Source organism: Oryzias latipes, chromosome 1, assembly GCF_053564925.1.
Source record: "Oryzias latipes strain Hd-rR chromosome 1, Olatipes_Hd-rR_3.1".
Lineage (NCBI taxonomy): Eukaryota > Metazoa > Chordata > Actinopteri > Beloniformes > Adrianichthyidae > Oryzias > Oryzias latipes.
The window spans coordinates 13,078,963-13,094,307 of record NC_136237.1 but is presented as its reverse complement, the minus strand read 5'-3'; the positions used below and the strand labels follow the sequence as shown (position 1 = coordinate 13,094,307).

At 39.7% G+C, this 15,345-nt stretch overlaps 1 protein-coding gene across 1 annotated transcript in view; it reads left to right on the top strand.

Moving 5' to 3' along the window:
* Nucleotides 1-1,478, top strand: part of c3b.1 (complement component c3b, tandem duplicate 1) — a 42,587-nt gene extending 41,109 nt beyond the window's left edge. Inside the window, exons 43-44 of the mRNA XM_023959331.2 lie at nucleotides 15-162; nucleotides 867-1,478. Of these exons, the coding sequence (XP_023815099.1) occupies nucleotides 15-162; nucleotides 867-1,002 (284 nt within the window). The 3' untranslated portion in view covers nucleotides 1,003-1,478. The remainder of the gene's footprint in view (nucleotides 1-14; nucleotides 163-866) is intronic.
* Nucleotides 1,479-15,345: the final 13,867 nt, after the last annotated feature.

The window sequence follows — 15,345 nt, the reverse complement described above, 5'->3', positions numbered from 1 at the left end:
TTGGTTGTTAACAGGAGTGGAAGACAGAGTTGAAGTTGGCCAAAGGAGGCTTTTCATGTCCCATGGAGGCTGCAGAGAAGACCTCCAACTGAAGGAGGGGTCCCAATACCTCCTTATGGGTCCCAAAGAGGACCAGTGGAGGATTGATCCAGATACCAACAGGTGATGGAAAATAAACACTTTCAGAAAACTCACATTTCAAATGGAATTAAATGGAGATAGACTTCTACATTGCAAAGCCCCAGACAAATGACAATGTTTTTATTGAATGTAATCAGCTGCTCATATCTAGAGCACATCATGCTGCGTTGCAGAGTGCATCCTAAATGAGGACATCAGGTCATTGCACAACATTCAATAGTAATGAATACATATAAAAACAATTCTGAAAAATTAAAAAAACAGAAATTTGTACCATTGGTACCAAAAATCCAGATATATTTGAGACTTTTCTTAGTTGTATAGTATGATTCAAATTTCCTGTTATGTTGTTCATTTGCAGACTCTTTCTTTGATGATGAGGCAATTCCACTTTAGATAGTCCACATTTGCATGCTTGTGGTTCAACCATCTGCTGCAGTCATTGACAGGCCAAAGGGAAAGTTGGGTTAAATTCAGCTTTCCTTTTACTGCTTTGTTTTGAATCGCTCCTGTCTCCTTTCACTTTTGACAATTAAAAACATCACATTAGGAAATGTTTTGAATTTAAGACACTCTTTGTATCATGACTGTGTGTTCCCATAATGTCACTGATTTGCAGATAAAATAGACATTACATTAAATGTACTTTGGTTTGACAATGTTTTAATGTGAAAACATATCCAAGCATAACCACCATTTCTCTACCTTTTGATTTTCAATGTCAGATTCATCTACACATTGGGGAAGAACACTTGGATGGAGCGCTGGCCGTCACCTGCAGAATGTTCCAGCATGGAAGATAAATGCAGAAGTCTCAGTGCTGCTGTAAATGACCTCTCTGAGTCAGGCTGCCGCATGTAACTGCATCTGCAAATAGCAAACATGCTCTTTTCCTGCAATAGTTAACACGATGGTCAACTATGTAGTTTGGGTTAGAACATCAATGCAACAAAAAGAATAATTGTTTTATATAATCCAGCTGACAATGAATTGATTTAACACAAAACTAATTTATTATTCAGTACATGATCCCTCTGGGGTCATAGTAAATATTTTGTCTCTCAAAAACAGTAATAATCTGTGTCTATGGTGATTGTAACAGTTTGGTTCCAAAATATGTTTAAAAACATGGTCATTTTTTTTAAAATTGGCACAACAAAGGCTTACCACAAATGTGTATAAAAAGATTTTTCCAGTTTCAAAATGTACAGATTTGATTGCTCAAAAATGTCCTTGTTTAAGAACCACGGTGTCCACTTCCTTTAGTCATTGGCAGTGTCTGGTAAGTTCAAGTACTTTACGTAGATAATAAATGGGTTCCAAATGTTTACAAATTATTTTCGTCTACCCTTCATTATATATATGTAATTCTTTCTAATGGCAAAGCAGGTAATATCTGTCAGATGCACTGTATTGTATGTAACAGTTGGTTGGCTAACTTTCTTCAAGAGTTTAAGTATACAGAGGCTTATAAACGTTTGCTCAGAATTAGGGTAGTTCTTTTCTATGGGTATAAACCAAACAAGAACAACCTTGGGTCTTTTAATAAAAATTTTATCTGTCATAGGAGTGAGCTCGACAGGAAGATGGCGGACCTGACACCTGCGTAATTCACTGTTCCCAACAATATATAGCAAATATGCTCCTCAAAGTTCATTATTAACTAACAGAACAAAATAATCGATGAAAACAGGAGTAGATTCCAGTGGAAAAATGACGCTGGAGCTAACCATCAACCTGAAACCATGCGCTGTGGACTCAACTCCATTAGCAAGGAAATCCACGACCTAAGCGCTGACATGAACTCCTTAAAGGGGCAGATTACAGAAGATGTCAAGAATGAAATCAACAAATTGGAACAAGAATTATACCAATAACTAGCGACAAACAATGAAACTCAACAAACACACGGAACCCAAATTGTCGAGGCAGAAGAACCCATCGGACACAGATCAGTTTTGACACAAGTTTCTCGCAAGGAATGTGTCAAAATTCAGAGCGCAGTTGTAGCGCACCTGTGATTTGCGCCAGCAGGTTCGAGCACATGCAGAAGCACATTTGAGCAGTTGTAATCACAGATTTAAAGTTGTAACTCTAAATGAACACATGCAAATGGGAATTTGTCAGTTCACAGCAGAAGATTTTTACACACAGATGCAGATTTTTGATGCACAAGTTTTCACATTCTATATTAGAAGTTCTCAAATCAAATCTACAAGTGCGATCTTTCTGGAGCATTTTTACCTTCATAAAGGAGCCCTATTTAAATCAATAAAGCTACAAAAATTATTGTGAGAGTGGCTTACTGACATCGAGTGAAGAAGCAGGCGTAATAACATACAATATATGGAATACCGGAGGACAAAGGAAAAAAGGTCTGAAAGCTACGCTAGTTTCAGATCTAGAAGCAGAGTGTTTATCATATTCAGCTCTCAACAGCACTGAGTCTTTTTCTAGCTGAGGATCACTATAGTCTATTCATTATAGTCTGTAGTATTTTTATTTTATCTTCTAGCTGCTACCTTTTTTTTTTTCATTCATTTTCTTAACCGCTTTTTCCCTTTTGGGGTCACGGGGCTGCCGGAGCCTATCCCGGCCACTTGTGGGCGAAGGCAGGGGACAACCTGGACAGGTCGCCAGTCTGTCGCAGGGTAGAATGTCCACAATCACACACCCATTCACTCTCACACTCACACCTAGGGTCAATTTAGAGTTGCCAATTAACCTATGAAGCATGTTTTTGGACGGTGGGAGGAAGCCGGAGACCCCGGAGAGAACCCACGCATGCACGGGGAGAACATGCAAACTCCACACAGAAAGGCCCCCTGTCGTAGCTGCTACCTGATTTCCTTATTTTTCCCTGATTTAAAACCTGTTAGCTGATTTTATATGTCAAAGAAGGCCTTAAATGCTTCCCATTTTCTACATGCTGTCGTTGGAATGGTATTAATTTGAAAAAGATAGATACAGATAAAACAGCATGGTGCATGGTCCAAGACCCCAATGTTATCATAAGAGCAGTCATTAATTTTGATTGTTGTTCTGCAGAAAGTAAAAAGTAATTTATGCTAGAATATGCTTTAAAAGTACTTCAGTAGCATGAGTAAACTTTGGTTTATTGATTTCTCTCGCTATATATCTGTTAGTCTCACATCTCTAATAAGGTGATAAATTGTGGCTCTAGAGCCACTATGTGATTGATCAAGTCATGATGATTTGATTTTGCTTTGAAATAGATTTGATTTGAAATTATTTATTTCAAGCAATCAAAGCAAGATTAATGCACAAAACAATACAATACAGTAGTTATACAGTCATACAAAAACATATCAATTTAGGATAATTAGACAATAAATCAGAGTTTGCTTGAAAGGAGTGGAAGGAAGCAAACTTATATAATCCCACCCCTGTACTCCTGTCTGTACAGGGGTCCAGTGTACAGTTAAAGTCCCCTGCTAGTATATGATATCCTGGGAGAGTAGCTGTAGTGAGAAACAGATCATCATAAAAATTGCTATCATCCCAAATCGGGCCCGTAGATGTTCGTTAGATTTAATGTTCATGACAATAGAGAGCCTTGTAGGTTTTAAAACCTTCCTCGTTTATCTTTTATAATGTTTTTTTCATTTACAAAGGGACAAATTCATGTATTAGTGTCTTGACTCCTCTAACTCAAGATGTGAATGGGGCTGTATGCACTTTTCCACTCCACTTCCTCCTCACTCTTAAATGATGTTCCTTAGGAAGACAAATTTCCTGCAAAAATACAATTTTGGAGTCCATTTCCTTTAACTTATTTATAACCTGTTTTACCTTTTGTAGTTGTTGTAGACCCCTGCAATTCCATGAACTTAATTAAGAGTAACTTGCTTCAAGCTAACTAGCTTCCATTCCCTTTTTCTACCTAGAGGGTTCACTCTAGGTTGTAGGCTAATTAGCTTGTCTTCCACTGTAGAAATGTGTTCCTCTGCCGGAGATGCACGTTCATTCATTGATCTCTTTTTTTCATTTTTTGTTGTTACCATCACTATGTAAAACCTTGAGGTAAAGTCTTTTTTCATTGAGTTCTGTCCGGCTATTATTTGGTCAGCTTTGACTGACCAAATACTAGCAGGTGAGCAGTTACTTCTCACCGTCAGACGTTGCCATGTGTAACTGCATAAAAAAATGATCTGTGTGTGTGTGTTCCAGCCGCGTGCCTATTGTGGGCGGCAGTTGAAAAGATGGGTTGGAAGAGGCTAGAAGAAGGGCTGTTAGAAAACTAACGGGCAGATCAGGGCCAGCAGCAGCTGTGATTGTTCATGCGTTTTTCTAATTACTTTGTTCAGTTTTTTTGTTATTGAAGTTCTCGACTGCAAATAAATTGTTCTTTCTCCATCACGCCTCGACTTTTGACGGGCGTAACAACAGTCTGTTTTCATTGAGTTCTGTCCGGCTATTATTTGGTCAGCTTTGACTGACCAAATACTAGCAGGTGAGCAGTTACTTCTCACCGTCAGACGTTGCCATGCTCTTGATAGCTTTAGCTGCTTTGACACTGAGGTTTGTATCAAACAATTTCGATTGCTTGGATATCTCACATTACTTTTTTGGAGCGTTTGTCGAGTTTGTCATATCTTGAAATATCCACGTATGTGAACAAAAGTTTTTCTTATTTTTAGTTAAAGCCTTTGCAGAGCAGGGTTAACACATCTTTCTACATGGCTGCCATAACTGGATCTCTGGAATACTGTATTTTTTTACCATATTTTAACCTCTCACATTTCTGTTTTTTGTGGGTCTGTGGAATCACTGAAGTCTCATTTGTGTATACCCTCATCTTAATGTATTCCCCGATGTATCCTATTGCATAGAAAAAGCTGTCTGCAACAAATCACTGTTGTTAAAGAAAATTGATGAAAATACTTCAGACAGAGAAATAATGTATGTTGTAGATGGGCATGGACAACTCAAAAACTCGCAACTACATCAGTCAACCCAATGTACGGGTGAAGTTTATTGTTTCTCCTCTTAAGTATCTCTTCGATTCTTTAGTTTATTTTGTGTTGTAAAAAATAATTACTCATATAGATCAACTTGATTACATTTTACTGTTCAGTTTCTACCCAAACATACAAGTTATAAAGGAGCTCTGTGCCCTAGAATAGACATTAATGTTCTTCCTTTCAAATCTGAAGGATGCGGATCCTTCAAATGTCTTCAAAGGTTTAAACTTTAATAGAACTAAAATAAGGTTAAAAAACTATGAAACTGTCCTAAATTCTGGTGAATGGGTCTTACATTTTTTCTTGTCACTGAGAAGTGACTTCCCATCAGGATGCAATGTGTCAACAAGTTGTGAACTGGTCATAAATTGTTTATCCTCAGCTAGCTAAATAGCTCATACTCATCGATTTCGAGAAAATGACAGCGCGCAAATTAATGAAGAAATGGTATTCAGCCCTCAGTGAATGTAGGATTCATTTTGGCTTACAGATAACAGTTCTTCAGAAAGACGCTATGAGACTTCTTTGTATTGAAGGTTTATTAACTTTCTGCTGAAGCCATTGTAAAACTAAGACAGAGAGTGTTTTATGAGTGTATAATATATGGATACAATCCATGTTGTACAACATACAGACATTTGATAACAATTTAAGTATTTAAAGTGAAAGATAAACCTAAACGACTAGCATCGAAGGCCGCTAGCTCTATGCTAACATGAAAGGGAAATCCCATAGACATGCTACCGCAATTAGCATGTAACACTTCAGAATGAAAGAAAACATATATAGCACAAAAAATAATTGTACCACTACCATGAACAACAAAAGAGTACTTACAGGCATATGTTTCCTGTGTCCTACAAAAATACAAACATTTTAAAAAAGCATTTTCAGCCTCATGTGTTTCTTAACTGGCTAGCAAACGTTGCACTGTTGAACACAACAAACTGCTTAGCTCAACGTCGCCCTCTAATGAGCCGACACGACCACAGCGCACCTGCAAGGCATCACACTCCCCGCCTGGTATAATACATCATACCACTGCATACTATCTTTCCGATAAAGTAAAATCACCTCTGAAACAGGTTGCAGGTATACTTTGGGAGTACCATGTTTCACTACTTACTTACTTCTACTTTAGACACCCTGCCATCTTTACTAACAGCAGTGTCAACAGCAAGTCCAGTAGGCTATTCCATTCTTCTGGTTTGTGAGTCTTTCATAAGCACAACATCCCCTACTTGCAAAATAGGCTTTTCAGAAGTTCATTTCCGTCGTGCCTGAAGGGTTGCGAGGTATTCTTGCTTCCATCTTTTCCAGAAAGCATCAGTGAGTCCTTGAACTCTGTTCCGGTGTTTGTTGGAAAAAACTTCGACATCAAAGTCCCCTGAAGGTGCAGACAATGTATCACACTTTTGCATCAATAACATTGATGGAGTAAGTATAGTTGGAGCGTCCGGATCAGAAGAAACTGGAGTCAATGGTGTTGAGTTCATGATAGCAGCAACTTCTGCCATCAACGTAATGAGCATTTCATGTGTCAAATGCAATAGACTTGTCTTGATAAGAAGTGCTTCCAAAATAGGTAAGCGTTAAGCTCAGAATCCTGTGTTGAATTCAAGCTCCTTACAGGCTCCAATGAAATTTGTGCTTCGGTCCAACCTCAATGTTTTGACAGGTCCCCTTATGGCGCTGAAACGTCTGAGGCCGTTGAAGCTTGCAGTTGTCATTGTCTCTATTACTTCAATGTGCACGGCTCTGGTGCTTAAGCATGTAAACATGATAGCCCATTGCTTATTCTGAACATATCCTCTTGTTTTCCGAGCTGTAACTGTCCATGTTCCAAAAACATCCAAGCTAACATGAGAGAATGTTGGTTCCATAGACAGCCTGTCAGAGGGCAATTCTGACATCTTCGGATCTTCCATCATACCACTTAGTCTTTTGCAGACTACACATTTATGTAATACACTGGACACAAGTTGTTTCCCTCCAATAATGCATAGTCCAGCTGCTCTAACGGCGCCTTCAGTAAAATGTTGTCCTTGGTGTGCTGGCTGCTCATGATATTTTCTGCCCAAGAGTGTGGCAATTTGTGTCTTGGGAATGATCAGAGGGTGTTTTTCATCAAAAGTCATGTCAGTCGAGGAAATACGGCCACCGACCCTCTATTTAGTCCGTCTTTGTCCAGAAATGGGGACAACTTCCGGAGTGAGCTTTGTTTGGGAATCCGTTCTCCTCTAAAGAGACATTGACACTCCCCTTTAAAGGCATCATGTTGGGCATTTTTGATTATGACTGTCACTGCCTGTGCATCTTTGTGTTTGACGTTGTCAACCTCTGTTTTTGAGATGCGTCTTGCTTTCTTGATTAGAGTCGAAACTGCATGTACCAAAGATTTCCAAGTAGAAAATCTCTGAAACCGATGAGAACCCAAAAAGCCTTTCGTGACATTTGTGCTAAAAACTGTCTCCTCTGACTGGATTCCTGGATCCTCCTCAGGATGTAGCAACTCAAAGGTGACAGGATAAGTACTGTGATCTTGTTGGGTTTTTGTTAGAAATGCTGGTCCTGTAAACCAGTTGGTATTTTTGAGAACTCCCGCACTTGTTGGTCAAGTGCCATGTTCAGCTGGGTTTTCTTCAGTGCTGACCTAATGCCTCTGGCTTGGATCAAATCATCCTCTGATGCACGTTATTCTGTTGGACACATACACATAAAATCTACGTGCAGTGTTGTGAATGTAGCCCAGCACTATCCTACTGTCTGTGTAGAATCTGAATGACTCAATTTCAATGTCCATTTCGTTTGTAATAAATTTTGCCAGCTCTGTAGCTCAGACAGCTGCACAAAGTTCAAGGCGTTGGACCGAGTGAGCTGGACGTGGAGCCAATTTAGATTTTGCCATAACAAATCCCACGTGACTTTCTACGGTTATGTAAATGGTCTTCAAATAAGCAACAGCTGCTATAGCTATGACTGATGCATCTGAAAAAAACAACCAACTCTCTGTAGGTTGTCTGTGTAGACAGTGAAACTGAAGCATAAGGTCTTGGAATGTGTAAGTCTTCTAACTCCACCATTGAGTCTCTCCAAAGTTCCCAGTGTTCCTGTTTTGACAATGGCAATGACGCATCCCAGTCGTACTGTTCGACTGAAAGCTTTCATTAGGTTTCTCCCACTTGTGGTGAAACAAACTGTTCACTGTGGACAAGATGCCTCTTCTAGTCACATTTTTATCTTCTCTGGAAACAGAGAAGGTGAAGTGGTCCATCTCAATGTTCCAACTGAGCCCTAGACTCTTTTGAAGAGGTAGGGGTTCGGTTCCTAGATCAAGGTCTTTCAGATCTTTGGCTCGGTCTTCTGGAGGAAATGCCTGCATGACATTTCTGTTGTTGGTTGCTGTTTTATGCAGTCTAATGTTTGACTTTGCCAGTGCCTCTTGATGTCTGCAGAACATTAATGGCCTCTGCTTCACTGGGGAAAGATGCAAGTTCATCGTCCACATAAAAGTTTCACATGACAAATTCTCTTGCTTCAACAGTGAAAGTAGCAACTTCCAGAGCAGCTCGTCTGGTGATTGCTGGCGATAGACTGCTGCCAAACATGTGGACTGTCATCCTGAACTCTTTCACTGGTTTTAGCATATCATTATTTTTATACCAGAAGAACCTCAAGAAATTACGGTGTTTCTTACAGACCTTGAAGCAGCAGAACATCTGCTGTATGTCTGCTGTCACTGCAAAGGGTTCTCTGCGGAAACGGATAAAGACTCCAACAAGACTGTTGTTCAGGTTGGGTCCGCTAAGAAGCACATCATTTAGAGATGTCATGTTTGGCACTTGAGTCAAATACCACCCTTATCTGGTCCGGTTTTTGTGGGTGGTAAACGCCAAACATTGGCAGATATAAGCTTTTCTCACCTTCTTTCAAAGGTGGGGCAGGTTCAGTTTTATTTTCATTAAACATTCTTTGCATGAAATAAATGAACTGTTGTCTCATTTGAGGCCTTTTGTCCAAAGAACGTCAAAGAGATGAAAGACGATTTATGTCTTGACACCGATTATTTGGAAGATGGTTTTCCTGTGGCCAAAAAGGTAATGGTGCCACTCATGTGTTGAATTTATCTTTGTATACTTCCTGTTCAAAAGTTTAAAAAAACATTTGTCATCTATTTTAAAAGCTGGTTTGTCATCATCTTGTGTTCTTTGGAATAGCTGACTTCCAAAACAGGCACATTTCTTTGTATGCACTTGGTGTAGCCTGGAAGGCTCAAGTTTGGAAGGCGACAACCAGTTTTCTCCTTGACATTTATGTTGTTAGGGCATGGTGTCAAAATTGAGACTCTTCCATTTTGTAGGATGTTGGTCTTGTAGACACCAACACTGGCAAGCTTGTGTACACTTCCAAGACAAGACGATTACTTTGCTCATCTAGCACCACATACATATCAACTGCTTTCTCTACTTGGCCTGCTGGATATGCCTTGACCAAACAAATTTTAGAGCATGACCTTGTGCTGACTGATCCACCACAGATTTTGGTGCATTTTGACGTCACATCAGGCACGTTTTACGTTATTTGTTGCCTGCCATGATGTTCAACGGCTACAGGATCTTTCATTCTCAGAGGAATGGGTTCTGGATGTGGAGCTGTGTTATGTCTATCTCTGCCGCAAACTGTGCATTGAACAGCTGTATGACAATCTTTAGCCAAGTGATAGACAGATGAACAGCACGTGAAACAGATTCGCTTGTCTTTTAGGAAAGCTTTTCTTTCCTCTAACGTTTTGCTCCTGAAGAGGCAACATTTTATAAGGGGGTGCAGCTTAGAATGTAGTGGACACTGTTTATTGTAGTCAATGTTTTTTTTTCAGAGGATGAGTGTGGATTGTTCTCAACATCACTAAAAATTTCTGTCTTCTTGACAGATTTGGGTTTGAATACTTGTTTTTCACTATTTTCTCCATTCTAGGATCAAGGCTGTTGGAGCCAGTGATAAAGGAGAAACTAGGGTCATTACGAGTCTTAGCTTCCTCATTCACAAACTTGACAAAAAAGACAAATGGAGGATATGATACAGCATCATCTGTCTTGTATTTTTAAGCAGCTGCTGCAGCTGCTATCAAATCACATGTGCAAACATCCGATTTGATACCAGACAGGTGTTTTTTTTCTTTTTATATGTATATATGGTCTTAGATTTTAGATGTTCTTAAAATGTCTTAAAATTCTTCTGCAAATCAGTCGACATCATTATTAAGGCATGTTCTCAACTTTTCATTAACTTGAACTAAAATTAGCTGCTGCCAGTAAACTTGGAAACTTGGAGACCACCATCACATCCCTGTGAGTAATCAGCAATTTTAACTGCACCCCCTTAGTACACACACCCTTTATTCCTCAAAATATACATTCCAAAATAAACACACACACATATGCACACACACGCCCTCACAAACACAAGCATTTCACGAGGAAGGTGGGACCTTGGACCATCTGTCTCCTACCCCATCCCTGGTAGGGGGTACTGGGCCCTTGGCAACGGCGGCCGTGTTCCCTGGGTGCTGGCTCCCTGGGCCCGGCAGCCCTCTCTCCACGCAGGGAGAGGGATCCCTGAGCTTTCTGGCAAGACCAAGAGCCGGGGATCACATCACACCTGAGCCGGGGGGTGTCCGTGTTCCTGTGGTGTGGGTTCTGGTCCTTGCCTCTGAGCAATAGGCCTCTGCAAATTTACCAACTGTGGGCGAGCCTGGTCAGGCCATGTTTACAACACCTCTTATGGATCCCCTCTTCTCCTGGGTGCCCTCCTCCTGGGCGGGGGTGGCTGGCACCTGCCTTGCTCCTTCCTGGACCAACCGTGGGCCGGGTAGGTGGCTGCCTGGAGCGCGGGGCGAGTCAGGTACAAGTCCTTGCTTGTACCAGGGGTTGGGGCAGGGGGATCCCCAGAAATCCTGGGTAGTGATGAGGTGCTCGTCTGGAGCAGTGAGTGGTCTTCTGGGGTGGGGCCCTGCGTTGGGCCCGCCAGGCGCGGTGGGGGGGCTGCTCTCTTGGTTGGGCAGGAGCTTGCACTCTCTGGCCCTTGCCTTGCCTTATGCTGCTTTATGGTTTACCCCCCTCCCTTTCTACAATCACCCTCCTACCCCCCCCCCCCTCTCTAGCATCCCTCTCTCTTCTTCCCTCATTTCCTTTCGCGTCCGGTCCAACACCAAAGATTTTCAAATATGATTAAAATGAATAAAGTTCGGCCTTGATTACAAAAAGGGGTTTATTCAGACATATCTCTGTTTTGTCTGAAGTTTCATGAACCCCTGTTGTTAAATTAAAATATGTCCAACACAAGAGGCCTTCAGCTCTCATCTGTCTACCCAGCTGTTGGACAGGACAAGTTAAAAAAAAAAGAAAAAAAAGAACAAGGGCCATCACAGCAGCATCACAGTTATGTATTTATCACTTTATGCCAAAGGAAAATCAACAAGCATAAAAACCTAGTTAATTGCTTTGCTCTTGTAAAGCTGTGTTTTTCAACCTTTTTTGTGCCACGGCACACTTTAACCTTGACAAAAATCCCGCAGCACACCAGCATTCAAAAATTTAAAAACAGGAGAAAATCATAATCTGTATTGATCTTCAGCCCCTCTGCAATGTCACGTGCATTTTTGTGATAATTGTGGCAGAAAAAGATGGAAGTTGCAGGTGTTTTTTTAAAAGATGTACCAAAAGTTAAGTTAAAAAAATGTAAAACTGTGTGTTTGTTGTGGTTTCAAGACATTAAACAATGAAGAATCATAGTGCGCTGAGATGCTGTCACTTAAACCCAATGCATCATGGGAGATGTAGTGAAAACAGCCGCCAAACGCTGACAGACTCACTTCTCAGAGCTTCATTATTTTGTTCACTTGCTCCACGGTCTGATACCGGATTCTGTGGAAAGCTACTCCGCTAAAGACGTGCTTTAGCTGGTATTTTTGTTGGAACTAAGCGACTTTATGAGCAGAATCGGAACAAGGAAGTGAAGACTTTAACCAGTTCTGATTGGTCAGAAAGATGACGTGGGATTAAGCCCCCAAGAATGATTGGTGGAGACAGTTAGAGGGGTGGGACTTTTCCAAAAACAGAGCTGAAGCTACGGCTAAATCACTGTACTGTCATTCTTATCAAAATGTCTTTAATAGAATCAAATAAACACAAAGAAAAAAGTATTTTATGATCTTTCATATTCTTGACTACTCAGTGTTTTAACGGGGCCTGTTTGGATGAATACAGAGCTGATATCCTGGAGATGGTAAATGTTTTTAGATCAGTGAATGGGTAATTTCCCACGGCAAACCTGACCATCTTCACACCGGTTGAAAAACACTGTAATAAAGGACATTTTAGGTTTGCCTTGTGGCTTGTCAGTCTTTAAATTTATTCTATTTTGACTTTCTGAATGACAGTGATGCTAAACGCTGGCTGTTTGCCCTCCACTTTCCTTCTATGTAACATCTATGGGTTTTTAGAACAAAAGCTATAATGCAAAATAACAATATTGAGTGAAGACCTAAAACAAAAAAACATTCTTTTCCTGTAAATACATTTCCCATTGGTGTTTGAATTATGATTATGAAGCTTTTAACAAAAATCCCAAAACTTAAATGTATTAAAAAGCCATATTTCTGTCAAAAGAACAGGCAGACGGCTGAACCCAAATGCAGCAAGTTTATTAGATCACCTAAAAGTCCACAAAGGCTAAATCAGGGTCAGGCAGGCAGGCAATAAGATAATCAGAGGAGAGACTGGGTGGTCAGGGTCCAGGAGAGAGTCGAGTCAGAGTAAGGGTCAGGAGACAGAAGTTCGGCAGTGTGGCAAAAACAATAATGAGAGTCAGGTGTGTTGCATCCAGGAAGTGCATGCTGAGGTTGCTGGGAGATGAAGTGGATTAGTACTCTGAAGATGGTTCCCCCGGTGACCAGAGGGGGAGACAGAGTTCTGACTTCTGACAATTTCATGTTTATCTGAAGCCTCTGCTTACAAAATCTCCTCTACAAACAAGCAAGATTTATGGCTCTCCCAGACCTGTAACTTTCTCCGTAAAAGGATCCTCTGTCCTCCACTCCTTACCTGTATTAATGCCACCTGTTTGAAATGACAGTGGACAACATACTTGATGGCAGCAAAAATGATCAAGCCATCATTTCAGTCAAATGTGCTAGAGAGGAAGCCAACAATTAAACCACGTGTCATGGTTAAAATTTGTGGGCATTCAATTTTTTTTTGTTAAAATAAAAAAGACTAGAAAGAATCAATGTGGAAATGATTTAACATTAGTTTAGCTGAGTTAACCTCAACCAGAGGCTCTGAAACCACATGGGGCCCTTGACCCCATCTTTGTGGCTCTCTGGTTAAAAAAAAAATAATAATGTTGTAGAATTTATAAAGTAACACATATTTGGACAACAAGGCACAAGCAAAACAAAACCAATGAGTTAAACTTTATTCAACTCATTCACGAACACTTGAAAGACAGTACATATCACTTTGCCAGGCTCTTGACTATTGGGTCTCCGTAAGACTTCAACAATCTATTAAGCAGTGCTACTTTGTAGTTAACCAAAGTTGTAGTAAAATATTTTAACAGATTTTGTAGTGCCTTGTTCCACAGAGAATCAATTGGTGGTCCGTAAGCACAGCCAGAGTTCATACTTAAGGCACACAGGATTATAAAGTAGATTACCTATACTTAAAAAATTTAAGAATTTTGAGTGTGCCTCAAGGTCTGGAAAATAAAATATGGGACACTTGGTTAGCTATGATTTACGCATTACTGGTTGAGATGCACCAGCAATGGTAAAACAAGCTGTGCCTTTATTTTATTTTTCACTGCTGACATTACACTACGTACATTTGCTGCATTGAGAGAATCGTATGGTACATGGCGTGTTTTATGTTGAAAGGAAGTCATGCAAACCTCTGGCAAAAGTTATTTCAAATTTTGAAGAAAAAAAGCTAATTTCTCATTATGTTGATCTTTTATTTATGCCAAAAAGCAATGTTTCATTTATATTTATCATAAAAGCAAAAATAACAAATTCAAAGCAGTGTCTTATTTTTTTAAAGGGGGAAATAAGACTTTTTGGCTCCATTCGGGTTTTTAGTAAGAAATCAACCCGAACGGCTCTTAAGGTGTTGAAAGTTGCAGACTCTAGACTGTAGATACAGCTACTGTATCTACAACATTTACAGGTCATGCTCAGTGATATGTTGAGAATAGCTTGAGTGATACACAGCAGACAGAAGACAAGGAAAAGCAGTTTACAGGAGGTTCTCTCTGTTAATATGCACAAATTTAAAAGATATTCTCTCAGATAGTCTGAAACAAATATAAAAAACCATCCCAAATAATTTGGAAATGTAGTCGTTGCTGCAGATTCTGCCTTTTTCGAGAATAGAAGAAGAAGCAACCAAAGTCTACTTGTGTTGTCTTAACGTCTTTATTTTGCTGTTTAAGATTTATTTAATGGCCTTTTTGTAAATTTGTTTCAGTTTTTACTTCAGTAAAAGCAAAAGGAAAAATATAAAAAACCTTAGCTGAAAGAAAACATCTAGAAAGAACAAGAAGAAAAAACATACACATTTCAGTTGAAAGAAACTGTCAAACTCATTAACACATTACATTGCTCTTTTAAAGTATCTTAAGTTTACAATGTGGCTTGTCATTCTTTAAATTCATGGTAGTTTCACTTCCTGTATCACAGTGGTGCTCAACGCTGGTTTACCCTTCAAACTTCCTCCACCTCTCTTCTATTTAAAACCCAGTGTTTTTCTGAACACAAACTATTATCCAAAATAAGAATAATAAAATAACTTAAAAAGTACTGATGCAACATTTACTTTTGCTTAAAGATGGAAAATTGTTTGACATGGGTTACAAGGGAAGTTTTTGCAATGCTGGAAATTCCTATGCGTCACCATAAACTGCATGATTAATTACACATTTAGTTTCAGTATTATTTTTACTTGTTGATGATGTTGTTCATTATGTTGTGCTGAAGGTACAGACTTTATTTAGCTAATAATTCCAGCTGTGCATGATCTTCAAGTGTTCAGCATGTTTAAGACTCATTGGTTTGGTTCACTGTCCCATTACATTTTGATGTGGCTGATAGGTTGGCAATTATTGACACATTTACTATTAGGGATGCCCCGATCGGAAATTGGGCCTGATCACGTAGTTTCTG